General features: G+C 42.3%; 1 protein-coding gene across 4 annotated transcripts in view; it reads right to left on the bottom strand.

The window, feature by feature from the left end:
* glrbb (glycine receptor, beta b) overlaps nt 1-15,111 on the bottom strand; it is a 55,785-nt gene that overhangs the window by 25,778 nt on the left and 14,896 nt on the right. For 2 of the 4 annotated variants that reach the window (XM_021561408.2, XM_021561407.2), the window contains exon 1: nt 1,008-1,311. The exons of 1 other annotated variant lie outside the window; for it this stretch is intronic. Coding sequence is in view for 2 of the 3 variants with exons in the window: in XM_021561407.2 (XP_021417082.1) it covers nt 1,008-1,010 (3 nt within the window). In the remaining variant the exon portion in view is untranslated. Of the gene's footprint in view, nt 1-1,007; nt 1,316-15,111 lie in introns of those variants that run through there. One more of the 4 variants, XM_036943056.1, reaches the window with a different exon arrangement.

Raw genomic sequence — 15,111 nt, 5'->3', positions numbered from 1 at the left:
TGCAGACCCTCTCAAGCTCTGTCAGGTTGGATTGGGAACGTCGCAGTACAGCTATTTTCAGATCTCTCCAGAGATGTTCGATCGGGTTCAAGTCAATTTCGAGTCTCATAGCAAAGTGTCTGAATAGTTATGTAAATAAGGTATTTGTGTTTTTTTATTTTTAATACACTTGCAAACAGTTCTAAAAACCTGTTTTCGCTTTGTCATTATGGGGTATTGTGTGGAAAAATCATTTAATCAATTTTAGAATAAGGCTCTAACGTAAAAAACGGTGGAAAAAGTCAAGGGGTCTGAAGACATTCCAAATGCACTGTATGTAGAGTTCAATTCAAATGTAAAGTCAGGGACACAAGCTCCCACATAGAATGACTATTGGTATCATCAGGTCAATAGGAATTATGTTCACCAAACACAATCTTCTCCATTAGTGCTTTAATTGCACTATTGGATTTGTGACCTTGGAGGCATATTACACGGCTGTTATTGCCTGTGAAAGATTACATACAGTATGCACAATGTAGCAAAAACACTGCTATTATTGAAATGCACAGAAATAGATACCGATGAATTCTTTTTTTTTAAACTGCTTTGCATGTCATTATTCAACTTTCCCTCATTTTCATCTTTGTGTCTTATCGAGACTTTTACTGTGCACCTCCATATTTAAGTCATGCAAACAAGCGATACAATTCCTTATAATAGCCTAACATTTCAACAATCACATTTCAACAATCACTACCTGTGGCTGCCTGCACCTCGCATCAGGTCCAATAGCAACAAGAGAAGACGCTGCCACTTGCCCAAAGCTTGAGCACCACTTACAAAAGATGGAGAAAATGATACATAGCGAAGCGACCACCACGATATGAGGTGATAGGGGAATGGAGGGAAATGTCATAAACTACGAGCGAAAACATACTTCGGGGTCATGCATTTCACATTGCCTACATTGAAGTGAACATAGGCTACAACAACGTTTTGTTTAAAAATACAAGCATTTCACTTACCATTTTGTTTTCTTTAATCGTTTATTCGTTACTAGACAGGTAAAAACAGACAGTGTAAAAGGTCGTTAGTCTTCCTTGACCATACGCAGTCGATATTCTTCATTCTGGTCTCCCTCGTCCGTCATTCATTCGAAGTAGCAGTTGTTGATTTTTATCTCTAATTTACATTTCGAGTATATGCCTATTTTTCTCTACGCGCGGTCAGATTTGTATTTGTATTGAATGTATATGGTTGATGCCCTTTTGCCTCAGTTTGTGATGCCCAAGATGGAGGATTGCGTGTGCACCTGTCATGCAACATGCGCAGAAGCGGGATGCACACAATACATCATTGCCTCAGCACCACGGGCAGCCGCTTTCTGCCCCCAACGATACACGTAAGCCCATTACGTTTGGGCAATAATATATATTAATGTGAAGCGTACAAACTTCCTATTATTTATTATGAGCAACGTTTAGCGCCAACTGAAGAGTCGGTCAGGCGCTAGTGAAGATTGCACATTACACCATAGGCTATTTAGCAAATAAAATGACAGCATCTAATTAATTATGTCTTGTTGGATTGTAGATATATACATGTTAGTGAATATAGGTCAATTATATATTTTAATCTTGTGTTGAGGTGTTAAAACGTTAATTGATGATTGAATGCCTATCAAGGTCAGAAAGGCTATTCTCTTGTTGGGGTGATCAACAAAATCCAACAATGACTGAATAAAGTAGGCTAGTCAGTAACATTTATTATGTAATTTCTTTGTCAACACGAAGCCTATCCATAACTCAACATAACATCCATAACACAACATAACATCTATAACATAACATACATAACACAACATAACATCTATAACACAACACAATATCTATAACACAACATAACATCTATAGCACAACATAACATCTATAACACAGCATAACACCTATAACACAACATAACATCCATAACACAACATAACATCCATAACACAACATAACATCCATAACATAACGTAACATCTATAACACCACACAACATCTATAATTCAACATAACATACATAACATCTATAACACGACACAATATCTATAACACAACATAACATCCATAACACAACATAACATCCATAACACAACATAACACCTATAACACAACATAACATCCATAACACAGCATAGCATCTATAACTCAACATAAAATCCATAACATAACGTAACATCTATAACACCACATAACATCTATAATTCAACATAACATACATAACATCTATAACACGACACAATATCTATAACACAACATAACATCTATAACACAACATAACATCTATAACACAACACAATATCTATAACACCACACAACATCTATAATTCAACATAACATACATAACATCTATAACACGACACAATATCTATAACACAACATAACATCCATAACACAACATAACATCCATAACACAACATAACACCTATAACACAACATAACACAACATAACATCCAAAACACAGCACAGCACAACATAACACCTATAACACAACACACTGTAACATCTATAACTCAACATAACATCCATAACACAACATAAAACCTATAACACAACATAACATCCATAACACAACACACTGTAACATCTATAACTCAACATAACATCCATAACACAACGTAACATCCATGGCATAACAACTACATCCATAACTCAACATAACATCTATAACACAACACAATATCTATAATACAACACAACATCTATAACAAAACATGACATCTATAATTCAACATAACATACATAACACAACATATATAACACAACACAATATCTATAACACAACATAACATCTAGAACACAATACAGCATCTATAACACAACATCACATCTATAACACAACATAACATCTAGAACACAACACAACATCTATAACACAACATAACATCTAGAACACAACACAACATCTATAACACAACATATAATCTATAACACGTCTATAACTTAAAACATACCTGGCAAGGATTATCTATTTAATATCTCTTAATCTCTGTCATTTCTATATCCATGTCTCTACACTAAATAATGATCCACTGATAAAAGCAACTACACTGAACAAAAATATAAACTCAACATGATTCAATTTCAAAGATTTTACTGAGTTACAGGTTATATAAGGAAATCAGTCAATTCAAATAAATTCTCTAATCTATGGATTTCACATTACTGGGAATACAGATAGGCATCTTTTGGTTAGATACCTTAAAAAAAGGTAGGGGCATGGATCAGAAAACCAGTCAGTATCTGGTGTGACCCCCCTTTTGCCTCATGCAGCACAACACATCTCCTTCACATATAGTTGATCATGCTGTTGATTTTGGCCTGTGGAATGTTGTCCCACTCCTCTTCAATGGCAGTGTTAAGTTGTTGGATATTGGCTGGAACTGGAACACGCTGTTGTACCTGTCGATCCAGAGCATCCCAAACCTGCTCAATGGGTGACATGTCTGAGGAGTCTGCAGGCCATGGAAGAAATGGGACATTTTCAGCTTCAAGGAATTGTGTACATGTGACATGGGGCCATTTATTATATGCTGAAACATGAGGTGATGGCGGCAGAGGAATGGCACGACAATGGGCCTCAGAATCTCATCACGGTATCTCTGTGCATTCAAATTGCTATCAATAAAATTCAATTGTGTTCGTTGTTCGTAGCTTATATCTGCCCATACCATAACCCCACCGCCACCATGGGACACTCTGCTAACAATTTTGACATCAGCAAACCGCTCGCCCACACAATACAAAACTCACTGTCTGCCATCTGCCCGGTACAGTTGATTCCGGAATTAATCTGTGAAGATCACACTTCTCCAGCGTGCCAACAGCCATCGAAGGTGAGCATTTGCCCACTGAAATCGGTTACGACGCCAAACTGCAGTCAGGTCAAGACCCTGGTGAGGACGACGAGCATGCAGAGGAGCTGACAGTTTGGTTTCTGACAGTTTGTGCAGAAATTCTTCGGTCGAGCAAACCCACAGTTTCAACTGTCCGGGTAGCTGGTCTCAGACGATCCCTCAGGCGAAGAAGCCAGATGTGGAGGTCTAGGTCTGGCATGGTTACAGGTGGTCTGCGGTTCTGAGGCCGGTCGGACGTACTGCCAAATTCTCTAAAGCAACGTTGGAGGCGACTTATGGTAGATAAATTAACATTAAATTATCTGGCAACAGCTCTGGTGGACATGCCTGCAGTCAGCATGGAAATTGCACGCTCCCTCAAAACTTGAGACATCTGTGGCATTGTGTTGTGTGACGAAACTGCACATTTTAGTGTGGCCTTTAATTGTCCCCAGGACAAGGTGCACTTGTGTAATGATCATGCTGTGTAATCATATTCTTGATATGCCACACCAGTCAGGTGGATGGATTATCTTGGCAAATAAGAAATACACACTAACAGTGATGTAATTTGTGCATGTGGAACATTTCTGTGATCTTTTATTTCAGGTCATTAAACATCGGACCACCACTTTACATGTTGAGTCTGTGAGGGAGAGGGAGTTTGCATGAGCAAATACATGCTTGTTTGCCAACAAACACAGTGTCAGTGTGTATGCGAGTGTGTGTTTCGCTCTGTGTGTGTGTGTGTGTGTGTGTGTGTGTGTGTGTGTCTGTGTGTGTGTGTGTGTGTGTGGATGCCCTCCAGCATTCTCTCTCTGGTGAGGAGTATGTGCGTGTGCGTGTGCGTGTGTGTGTGTGTGTGTGTGCAGGAATGCATGCATCAGGACATTGGGAGTAGAGGTTCTCTACCATCTATGGTGTGCAGTGTGGTGTGCATCTATGGTGTGCAGTGTACCTCCACATTGTAGCCAACAGTGAATCAAAGCTGACCTCTGAGGTGGAGACAATCCTTTCTCTCTGACACAGTCGGACATCAAAGAGAATCAAACTATGTGGTTTATGACCCTCGCCTTTGTACGTCTAGCCAAGAGGTATTACCGAGGAACAGTTTGCATCACCTTTTTAAATGGGCCTTATGTTCTTCCAAAGAATAAGAAAATGGAATCTATTCCAAATCCTATTTCACATATAACCCAGAGCTTCAGTTCCTTTTCTATTATTCAATGAGTCTGGGGCAGATTAGACAGGCTCCCCACGTTGGTACCTAATAGTGGAGCGGGTCAAGAGCTTCAAAACTATCATGATCCAAACATACCAAGACAATGTCTATTCCCCCTCAGGAGACTAAACATATTTGGCATGGGTCCTCATATCCTTAATGGGTCAGCAGTCAAATGACCTCCACTCACCACTGTAAAACGCTCCCTGAAACACTTCAGCGAGCAGGCCTTTCTAATCGACCTGGCCCGGGTATCCTAGAAGGATATTGACCTCATCCCGTCTGCAGAGGATACCTGGTGATTCTTTAAAAATGCCTTCCTCACCATCTTAAATACGCATGCCCCATTCAAGAAATTTAGAACCAGGAACAGATATAGTCCTTGGTTCTCTCCAGACCGGACTGCCCTTAACCAGCACAAAACATCCTGTGACGTTCTGCATTAGCATCGAAAAGCCCCCGAGATATGCAACTTTTCAGGGAAGCTGGAACAAATATACACAGGCAGTTAGAAAAGTCAAGGCTAGCTTTTTCAAGCAGAAATTTGCTTCCTGCAACACAAACTCTAAAAAGTTCTGGGACACTGTAAAGTCCATGGAGAATAAGAGCACCTCCTCCCAGCTGCCCACTGCACTGAGGATAGGAAACTCTGTCACCACCGATAAATCCACTATAATTGAGAATTTCAATAAGCATTTTTCTACGGCTGGCCATGCTTTCTACCTGGCTACCCCTACCTCGGTCAACAGCACTGCACCCCCCACAGCAACTCGCCCAAGCCTTCCCCATTTCTCCTTCTCCCAAATCCAGTCAGCTGATGTTCTGTAAGAGCTGAAAAATCTGGAACCCCTACAAATCAGCTGGGCTAGACAATCTGGATCCTTTCTTTCTAAAATTATCTGCCGAAGTTGTTGCAACCCCTATTACTAGCCTGTTCAACCTCTCTTTCGTGTCGTCTGAGATTCCCAAAGATTGGAAAGCAGCTGTGATCATCCCCCTCTTCAAAGGGGGGACACTCTTGAACCAAACTGTTACAGACCTATATCTATTCTACCCTGCCTTTCTAAGGTCTTCGATTGCCAAGTTAACAAACAGATTACCGACCATTTCGAATCCCACCGTACCTTCTCCACTATGCAATCTGGTTTCAGAGCTGGTCATGGGTGCACCTCAGCCACGCTCAAGGTCCTAAACGATATCTTAACCTCCATTGATAAGAAAAAATACTGTGCAGCCGTATTCATTGACCTGGCCAAGGCTTTCGACTCTGTCAATCACCATATCCTCATCAGCAGACTCAACAGCCTCGGTTTCTCAAATGATTGCCTCGCCTGGTTCACCAACTACTATTCCGATAGAGTTCAGTGTATCAAATCGGAGGGCCTGTTGTCCGGACCTCTGTTAGTCTCTATGGGTGTACCACAGGTTTCAATTCTTGGGCCGACTCTCTTCTCTGTATACATCAATGATGTTGCTCTTGCTGCTGGTGAGTCTCTGATCCACCTCTACGCAGACGACACCATTCTGTATACTTCTGGCCCTTCTTTGGACACTGTGTTAACTACCCTCCAGATGAGAGTCAATGTCATACAACTCTCCTTCCGTAGCCTCCAACTGCTCTTAAAAACACGTAAAACTAAATGCATGCTCTTCAATCGATCGCTGCCTACACCTGCCCTCCAGCCCAGCCTCACTACTCTGGACGGTTCTGACTTAGAATATGTGGACAACTACAAATACCTAGGTGTCTGGTTAGACTGTAAACTCTCCTTCCAGACTCACATGAAACATCTCCAATCAAATCTAGAATTGGCTTCCTATTTCGCAACAAAGCATCCTTCACTCATGCTGCCAAACATACCCTCGTAAAACTGACCATCCTACCGATCCTCGACTTCTGCGATGTAATTTACAAAATAGCCTCCAACACCCTACTCAACAAATTGGATGCAGTCTATCACAGTGCCATCCGTTTTGTCACCAAAGCCCCATATACTACCCACCACTGCGACCTGTACGCTCTCGTTGGCTGGCCCTCGCTTCAGACTCGTCGCCAAACCCACTGGTTCCAGGTCATCTACAAGACCCTGCTAGGTAAAGTCCCGCCTTATCTCAGCTCACTGGTCACCATAGAAGCACCCACCCATAGCACGTGCTCCAGCAGGTGTATTTCACTGGTCACCCCCAGTGTTTTTAATTGCTATATTGTATTTACTTTGCCACCGTGGCCTTTTTATTGCCTTTACCTCCCTTATCTCACCTCATTTGCTCCCATTGTATATAGACTTGTTTTTCTACTGTATTATTGACTGTATGTTTGTTTTACTCCATGTGTAACTCTGTTTTGTTGTATGTGTCGAACTGCTTTGCTTTATCTTGGCCAGGTCACAGTTATAAATGAGAACTTGTTCTCAACTTGCTTACCTGGTTAAACAAAGTTAAAATAAAATAAATAAATATCCTCAAAAAGGTTTACACCTGCACCATCGAGAGCATCCTGACTGGTTGCATCACCGCTTGGTATGGCAACTGCTCGGCATCCGACCACAAGGTGCTACAGAGGGTAGTGCGTTTGGCCCAGTACATCACTGGGACCGAGCTCCCTGCCATCCAGGATCTCTATACCAGGCGATGTCAGAGGAAGGCCATAAAAATTGTCAAAGACTCCAGCCACCCAAGTCATAGACTGTTCTACCTGCTACCACATGCCAAGCGGTACCGGAGCGCCATGTCTAGGTCCAAAATGCTCCTTAACAGCTTCTACCCCCAAGCCATAAAACAATTTGCATTGACCCTCTTTTTTACACTGCTGCTACTCTCTGTTTATTATCTATGGATAGTCACTATATCCCTACCAACATGGACAGTACATATTACCTCAATTACCTCGACTAACCTGTACCCCCGCACATGGACCGGTATCCCATATACAGTGGGGAGAACAAGTATTTGATACACTGCCGATTTTACAGGTTTTCCTACTTACAAAGCATGTAGAGGTCTGTAATTTTATCATAGGTACACTTCAACTGTGAGAGACGGAATCTAAAACAAAAATCCAGAAAAGTACATTGTATAATTTTTATGATCATTCAAACAAAGAACGTGTCAACTCAAAGTCCTTACTGATAACAAAATGTGGCCTGCCAGATATAATACCACATTAGATTTGCTAATCCCATATTGACATATTTTTGTCATGGCCTGTCAATCTGACCGGCACTATAGGGACCAATGTGGGGAACTAGTCCAATCTGCCTCAGACCGACACTATGGGGACCAATATGGGGAAGAGGTAGTGGTAGAGGTAATGGTCGTGGTAGAGGTAGGGGTAGAGGTAGAGGTAGAGGTAGTGGTAGGTGTAAAGGTAGAGATGTAGGTAGAGGTAGTGGTAGAGGTAGAGGTAAAAGTAGAGGTAGTGGTAGATATAGTGGTAGTGGTAGAGGTAGGGGTAGAGGTAGAGGTAGTTGTAGGTGTAAAGGTAGAGATGGAGGTAGAGGTAGTGGTAGAGGTAGAGGTAGAAGTAGTGACAGAGGTAGTGGTAGGGGTAGATGTAGTGGTAGAGGTGTTGGTAGAGGTAGTGGTAGAGTTAGTGGTAGAGGTAGTGCTAGAGGTAGAGGTAGAAGTAGAGGTAGTGGTGGAGGTAGTGGTAGAGATAGTGGTAGTGGTAGAGGTACTGGTAGAGGTTAGGGATGCATGATATATCGGTAAGCATATCGAAATCGGCCGATATTAGCTAAAAATGCTAACCGATGTCAAAGCTGACCTGCATACCTATATAACGTAGGTAGATGACGTAATGACGCCACAAAAAAATACAGCGCTACACAGAACAAAAGCATAAAAATACTAAGAGCGCACTTCCAACAACTTAACAAGTTCAAGTCAAGCAGTCATTTGAAAGAGTAACAACATTTCAGCAAGACAACTCAAAGGTGAAATCTATTAACGCCAAGATAATGGAATTCATTGCCCTTGACAATCAACCGTTCTCTGTCGTGAATGAACTGGTCTTGCACCGGTACACACTACCAAGTAGGCACTGTTTTTCAGATGTTGCCCTACCGGAGTTACTCAGTATTGTTGAAACGCACATCTATGAGCTACTTGCTATGTGCGTCACTGCTATTAACTTCACGACTGACATTTGGACCAGCGATGTCAGCCCCATGAGCATGCTGAGTCTGACAACACAGTGGGTAGACAAGGATTTCGTACTAAGGAAAGCCGTATTGCTCCAGAATGTGCTGGTTCTCACACCGCTGCTGCCATTTCAATGGCATTTGAGAACATGTTTGAAACTTGTAAACATGAACACTCCTAACTACATTCGAACAACTGACTTGAGAAAAAAGCTTAACTGCGTCTGCAGCAGACATGATACCCTCTGTCATGGCATTGAAATGCCTGCTCAACAAAACTTCCAACACATACCGTGGGGTTAAAACTTGCAAAAGTACTCTTCAAGAGAGCGAACAAGTGATTCGGAGGCATTCTCTCTGGGCCTCTTTACTATGTCGACTGCTACTTCGATGCATACAAAATAAAAATGTTTTACATTAAATGTTACAGACACAGCTGGACAAGATGGAAATGGACACAGTGACCGTGTACACCGAGGAAGAGAGGGCACGGACAGACAGAGCTGAAACTTCAATGCTTGACATGTATGATGAAATCCTGGTTGAGACTGAACCAATGAACAAGTAAGTGAAAGAAATAGGTTTTGATAATGTTTTACTAGTAATGGAGACATACGTAAATGCCAACAAAATAACTTTTTGATCAGTGTGTGTGTGTGTGTGTGTTAACTATTTAACTGTACTAGAATGCTTAAAAGGCAGCAAAAATGTTTAATATTGGTGGTGGTAGAGGTAGTGGTAGACTCCTGTGGCGGGCCAGGCGCAGTGCACGCTGACATGGTCGCCAGGTGTATGCTGTTTCCTGCGACACATTGGCGTGGCTGGCTTCCGGGTTAAGTGGGTATTGTGACAAGAAGCAGTGCGGCTTGGTTGGGTTGTGTTTCGTAGGACGCACGGCTCTCGACCTTCGCCTCTCCCGAATCGGTACGGGAGTTGCAGCGATGAGACAAGACTGTAACTACAATTGGATACCACAAAATTGGGGTGAAAAATAGGTTTAAAAAAACAATTGAGATAGTGGTAGAGGTAGTGGTAGAGGTAGTGTATATCACTTTGATTATTTGGTAGGCCTTTGTTTATCCCTAAGGATTCAGTCTTCAATTAGTGATTCAGTTGTTCAATTGAAATGTGGTGTGTGTGTATCAAATCAAATCAAATGTAATTTGTCACATGCGCTGAATACAACAGGTGTAGCGTAGACCTTACAGTGAAATGCGTACTTACAAGCCCTTAACCAACAAAGCAGATTTAAGAAAAATAAGTGTTAAGAAAGTATTTACTAAAATAAACTGAAGTAAAAAATAAATATACGAAATAGAAAAATAACAAATAATTAAAGAGCAACAATAAAATAAAGGTAGCCAGGCTATATACAGGGAGTACCGAGGCACCGGTTAGTCGAGGTAATTGAGGATAATATGTACATGTAGGTAGCGGTAAAGTGACTATGCATAGACAATAAACAGAGAGTGGCAGGGGTGTTGGGGGAGTGGGTCAGGAGTCTAATGGCTTAGAGGTAGAAACTGTTAAGAAGCCTTTTGGAACTATACTTGGCGCTCCGGTACTGCTTGCCGTACGGTAGCAGAGAGAACAGTCTATGACTAGGGTGGCTGAAGTCTTTTCCTCTGACACCACCTGGTATAGAGGTCCTGGATGGCAGGACCTTGGACCCAGTGATGTACTGGGCCATCTCCTTTGTCCTGATGATATTGAGGTTGTTATATTGGCACCACATGGACAGATCTCTGACAACCTCCCTATAGGCTGTCTCATCGTTGTCAGTGATCAGGTGATGAAGTCGTGCTTGGCCATTCAATCATGTGTTAACAAGGAGAACAGGGGGGGACTGAACAGGCACCCCTGAGGGGCTTCCGTGTTGAGGATCAGAGTGGCAGACTTGTTGTTACCTACCCTTACCACCTGGGGGCGGCTTATCAGAAAGTCCAGGATCCAGTTGTAGAAGGAGGTGTTTAATCCCAGGGTCCTTAGCTTAGTGATGAGGTCTGTGGGCACTATGGTGTTGAACGCTGAGCTGTAGTCAATGAATAGCATTCTCACATAGGTGTTCCTTTTGTCCAGGTGGGAAAGAGCAGTGTGGAGTGCAATAGAGATTGCATCATCTGTGGATCTGTTTGTGCGGTATGCAAATTTGAGTGGGTCTAGGGTTTCTGAGATAATGGTGTTGATGTGAGCCATGATCAGCCTTTCAAAGCACTTCATGGCTAGGGACGTGAGTGCCGTGGGTCTGTAGTCATTTAGGCAGGTTGCTTTTGTGTTCTTGGGCACAGGGACTATGGTGGTCTGCTTGAAGCATGTTGGTGTTACAGACTCGATCAGGGACATGTTGAAAATGTCATGACTCAATCTTAGCCCTGTATTGACGCTTTGTCTGTTTGATGGTTCGTCGCAGGGCATAGCGGGATTTCTTGTAAGCTTCCGGGTTAGAGTAGAGCACCTTGAAAGCAGCAGCTCTACCCTTTAGCTCAGTGCGAATGTTGCCTGTAATCCATGGCTTCTGGTTGGGGTATGTACGTACAGTTACTGTGGGGACGACGTCCTCAATGCACTTATTGATAAAGCCAGTGACTGATGTGATGTATTCCTCAACGTCATCGGAAGAATCCCGGAACATGTTCCAGTCTGTGATAGCAAAACAGTCCTGTAATCTGCTTCATCTGAACCTTTTTTTATAGACCGAGTCACTGGTGCTTCCTGCTTTAATTGTTGCTTGTAAGCAGGAATCAGGAGGACAGAGTTGTGGTCGGATTTACCAAATGGAGGGCGAGGGAGAGCTCTGTACGCATCTCTGTGTGTGGAGTACAGGTGATCTAGATTTTTTTATCCCTCTGGTTGCACATTTAACATGGTGATAGAGATTTTGTAGAACTGATTTAAGTTTCCCTGCATTAAAGTCTTCAGCCACTAGGAGAGCCGCCTCTGGGTGAGTGGTTTCCTGTTTGCTTATTTCCTTATACAGCTGGCTGAGTGCGGTCTTAGTGCCGGCATCTGTCTGTGGTGGTAAATAAACAGCCACGAAAAAAGTATAAGCTGAGAACTCTCTAGGCAAGTATTGCCGCCTGCAATTTATCATAATATACTCTACTTCAGGCGAGCAAAATCTAGAGACTTCCTTAGATTTCGTGCACCAATATTTGAAGTCCCGTTGGTAGGATATTCGTGATCGTACCTCGTCTAGTTTATTGTCCAATGATTGCACGTTGGCGAGTAATATTGATGGTTACGGCAGCTCTCCTAGTTGCTTCTGCGGGTCCGGACGAGGCATCCGGGTCTTCTTCCTCTGCGTCGCTTCAATTTGCGAATGATTGGTATGTCTGCCCTGTGGGGTGTTTGGAGAATATCGTGTGAGTCCTGCTTGCTGCTGTTGTTGTTGTTGTTGAAAAAATCTTTGTCTAATCCGAGGTGAGTGGTCGCTGTCCTGATATCCAGAAGCTCTTTGTCTAATCTGAGGTGAGTGATCGCTGTCCTGATATCCAGAAGCTCTTTTCTGCCGTAAGATACGGTTGCAGTAACATTATGTACAAAATAATTTACAAATATTGCGAAAAAACAAACACATAATAGAACAATTGGTTAGGAGACCGTAAAACGGCGGCCATCTCCCCCGGAACCATTTTCCAAATAATCTACCCTCCACCCTTTAGCTCAGTGTGAATGTTGCCTGTAATCCATGGCTTCTGGTTGGGGTCAATGTTGGGATGACGTCATCGATGCACTGGAGGAGGGTGAGGGAGAGCTTTGTACATGTCTCTGTACATGTGTGGAGTAAAGGTGGTCTAGAGGTTTTTTTCTCTGCTTGCACATGTAACATTCTGGTAGAAATGAGTTAAAACAGATGGAAGTTTCCTTGCATTAAAGTCCCCAGCCACTAGGAGCGCCGCCTTTGGATGAGTATTTCTTTGTTTGCCCATGGCCTGTGGTCTTAGTGCCAGCATTGGTTTCTGGTGGTAGAAAGACAGCTACGAAAAATATAGATGGTAAATGGTGTGGCCTTTAGCTTACCATGAGATACTCTACCACAGGCGAGCAAAACCTTGAGACTTCCTTAATATTAGATTTTGTGCACCAGCTGTTATTTACAAATAGACACAGACCGCCACCCCTTGTCTTACCAGAGGCAGCTATTCTATTTTGCTGATGCACAGAAAATGCAGCCAGCTGTATGTTATCCATGTCATCGTTCAGCCACGACTCAGTGAAACATAAGATATTACCGTTTTTAATGTCCCGTCTAATCCAATGAATTCACGTTGCCTAATAAGACTGATGGTAGAGGGGGATTACCCATTCGCCATCGGAATCTTACAAGGCACCCCGATCTACGTCCCCGATATCTCTGTCTCTTCTTCATGTGAATTACAGGGATTTAGCCTTGTCCAGTGTCTGAAGTAAATCCTTTGTGTCTGACTCGTTAAAGAAAAAGTATCCATCCAGTGCGAGTTGAGTAATCGCTGTCCTGATATCCAGAAGATCTTTTCGGTCATAAGAGACAGTGGCAGAAACATTATGTACAAAAGAAGTTACAAATAACATGAAAAAACACATGATAGCACAATTGGTTAGGAGCTGGTAAAACGGCAGCCATCTCCTCCAGCGCCATTCAACATGTGTGTGTGTGTGTGTGTGTGTGTGTGTGCACGTGCATGTGCGTGAAACGTGTGTGTACCTGTCTAGTTATTGGGAGTAATAATGGTGAGAAATATGTCCATTGACAGGGACAAGCACTAACCATGTGGCAAATAGTGCTGATAAAGTGGATGAACAGTTGATTGGTGATTGAGGTGGCAGAGGCACCAGGAGAAGGGATTCACATTCCTACAGTATATGTTGAAGATGCAAAGATTGAAGACGTTCAGAGGGAAATGGATTAGTGGTGATGGCCTACCAGACACTATCTAGATCTCTACCGATCAAATATTTTTGGTAGTTTTCTCATTGACAAATTGGTCTTATTTAGAGAACGAGATATATGGTAATCAAAGGCTGATTGTTGATGGCTAAGGGAGAGGCCTGCTAGCTAGACTTATCAGTCAAGGCCATTGGTAATCAGGTTTTTCTAAGAACACAGACATGCATGGAATTGGTGTTTTCCTCTGTTGCTGGGTTCTCCCTTTCCATATTGATCACATGCTTTTTTCTCGTTATCTCTTCCTTGTCTCAAACAAGGTCGCACTCTCCCTCTCTCCATCACACACACACAGGCTGTGATTCAATTCAATCGAGGGTTATAGCCATTTAGTTTTTTAAATGCAATTTCCTATTGAGTCGACATACGTAGAGTTTTCCGTGCCGTACTTGCCCAGCCTATTGTCAGTGTTTACCTGTTGGATCAGAATACAGGGAAAATACATTACTAACAGTTATGAAATGGAATACCACTTTCCATATATTTGACTGGACACTGTAACTATATGACATACAAAACCCTTCTGTGTGATTGGAGATTGCCCATGAGTAATGGTCTCCAACACCAGACATAGTCAGCCATTTATTTTTTTATTTGTTAAAAAAAAAAAAAATCTACTGTGTTATTGACTTGTTAATTGTTTACTCCATGTGTAACTCTGTGTTGCTGTCTGTTCACACTGCTATGCTTTATCTTGGCCAGGTCGCAGTTGTAAATGAGAACTTGTTCTCAACTAGCCTATCTGGTAAAATAAATGTGAAATATATATATATTTTTTTTAATTGTCAAGATTTGAGCGGCAGCTTCAGGGGCTACCACCAGGGGGCTCTAGCCTCAAAGCAAAACTCCACTGTAACAAAATAATACTGCTGAAGGACATTTGTGACTGTGACATACTGTAAGATTCAAGGAGAGTCACCGTTTTGTGTAGATCAACATCTGACTTTAAAGGTGCTCAATTAT

The sequence above is a fragment of the Oncorhynchus mykiss genome, chromosome 14, assembly GCF_013265735.2.
Source record: "Oncorhynchus mykiss isolate Arlee chromosome 14, USDA_OmykA_1.1, whole genome shotgun sequence".
In the NCBI taxonomy this organism is placed as follows: domain Eukaryota; kingdom Metazoa; phylum Chordata; class Actinopteri; order Salmoniformes; family Salmonidae; genus Oncorhynchus; species Oncorhynchus mykiss.
The sequence above is the reverse complement of the archived record's forward strand: the minus strand, read 5'-3'. Positions and strand labels throughout refer to the sequence as shown.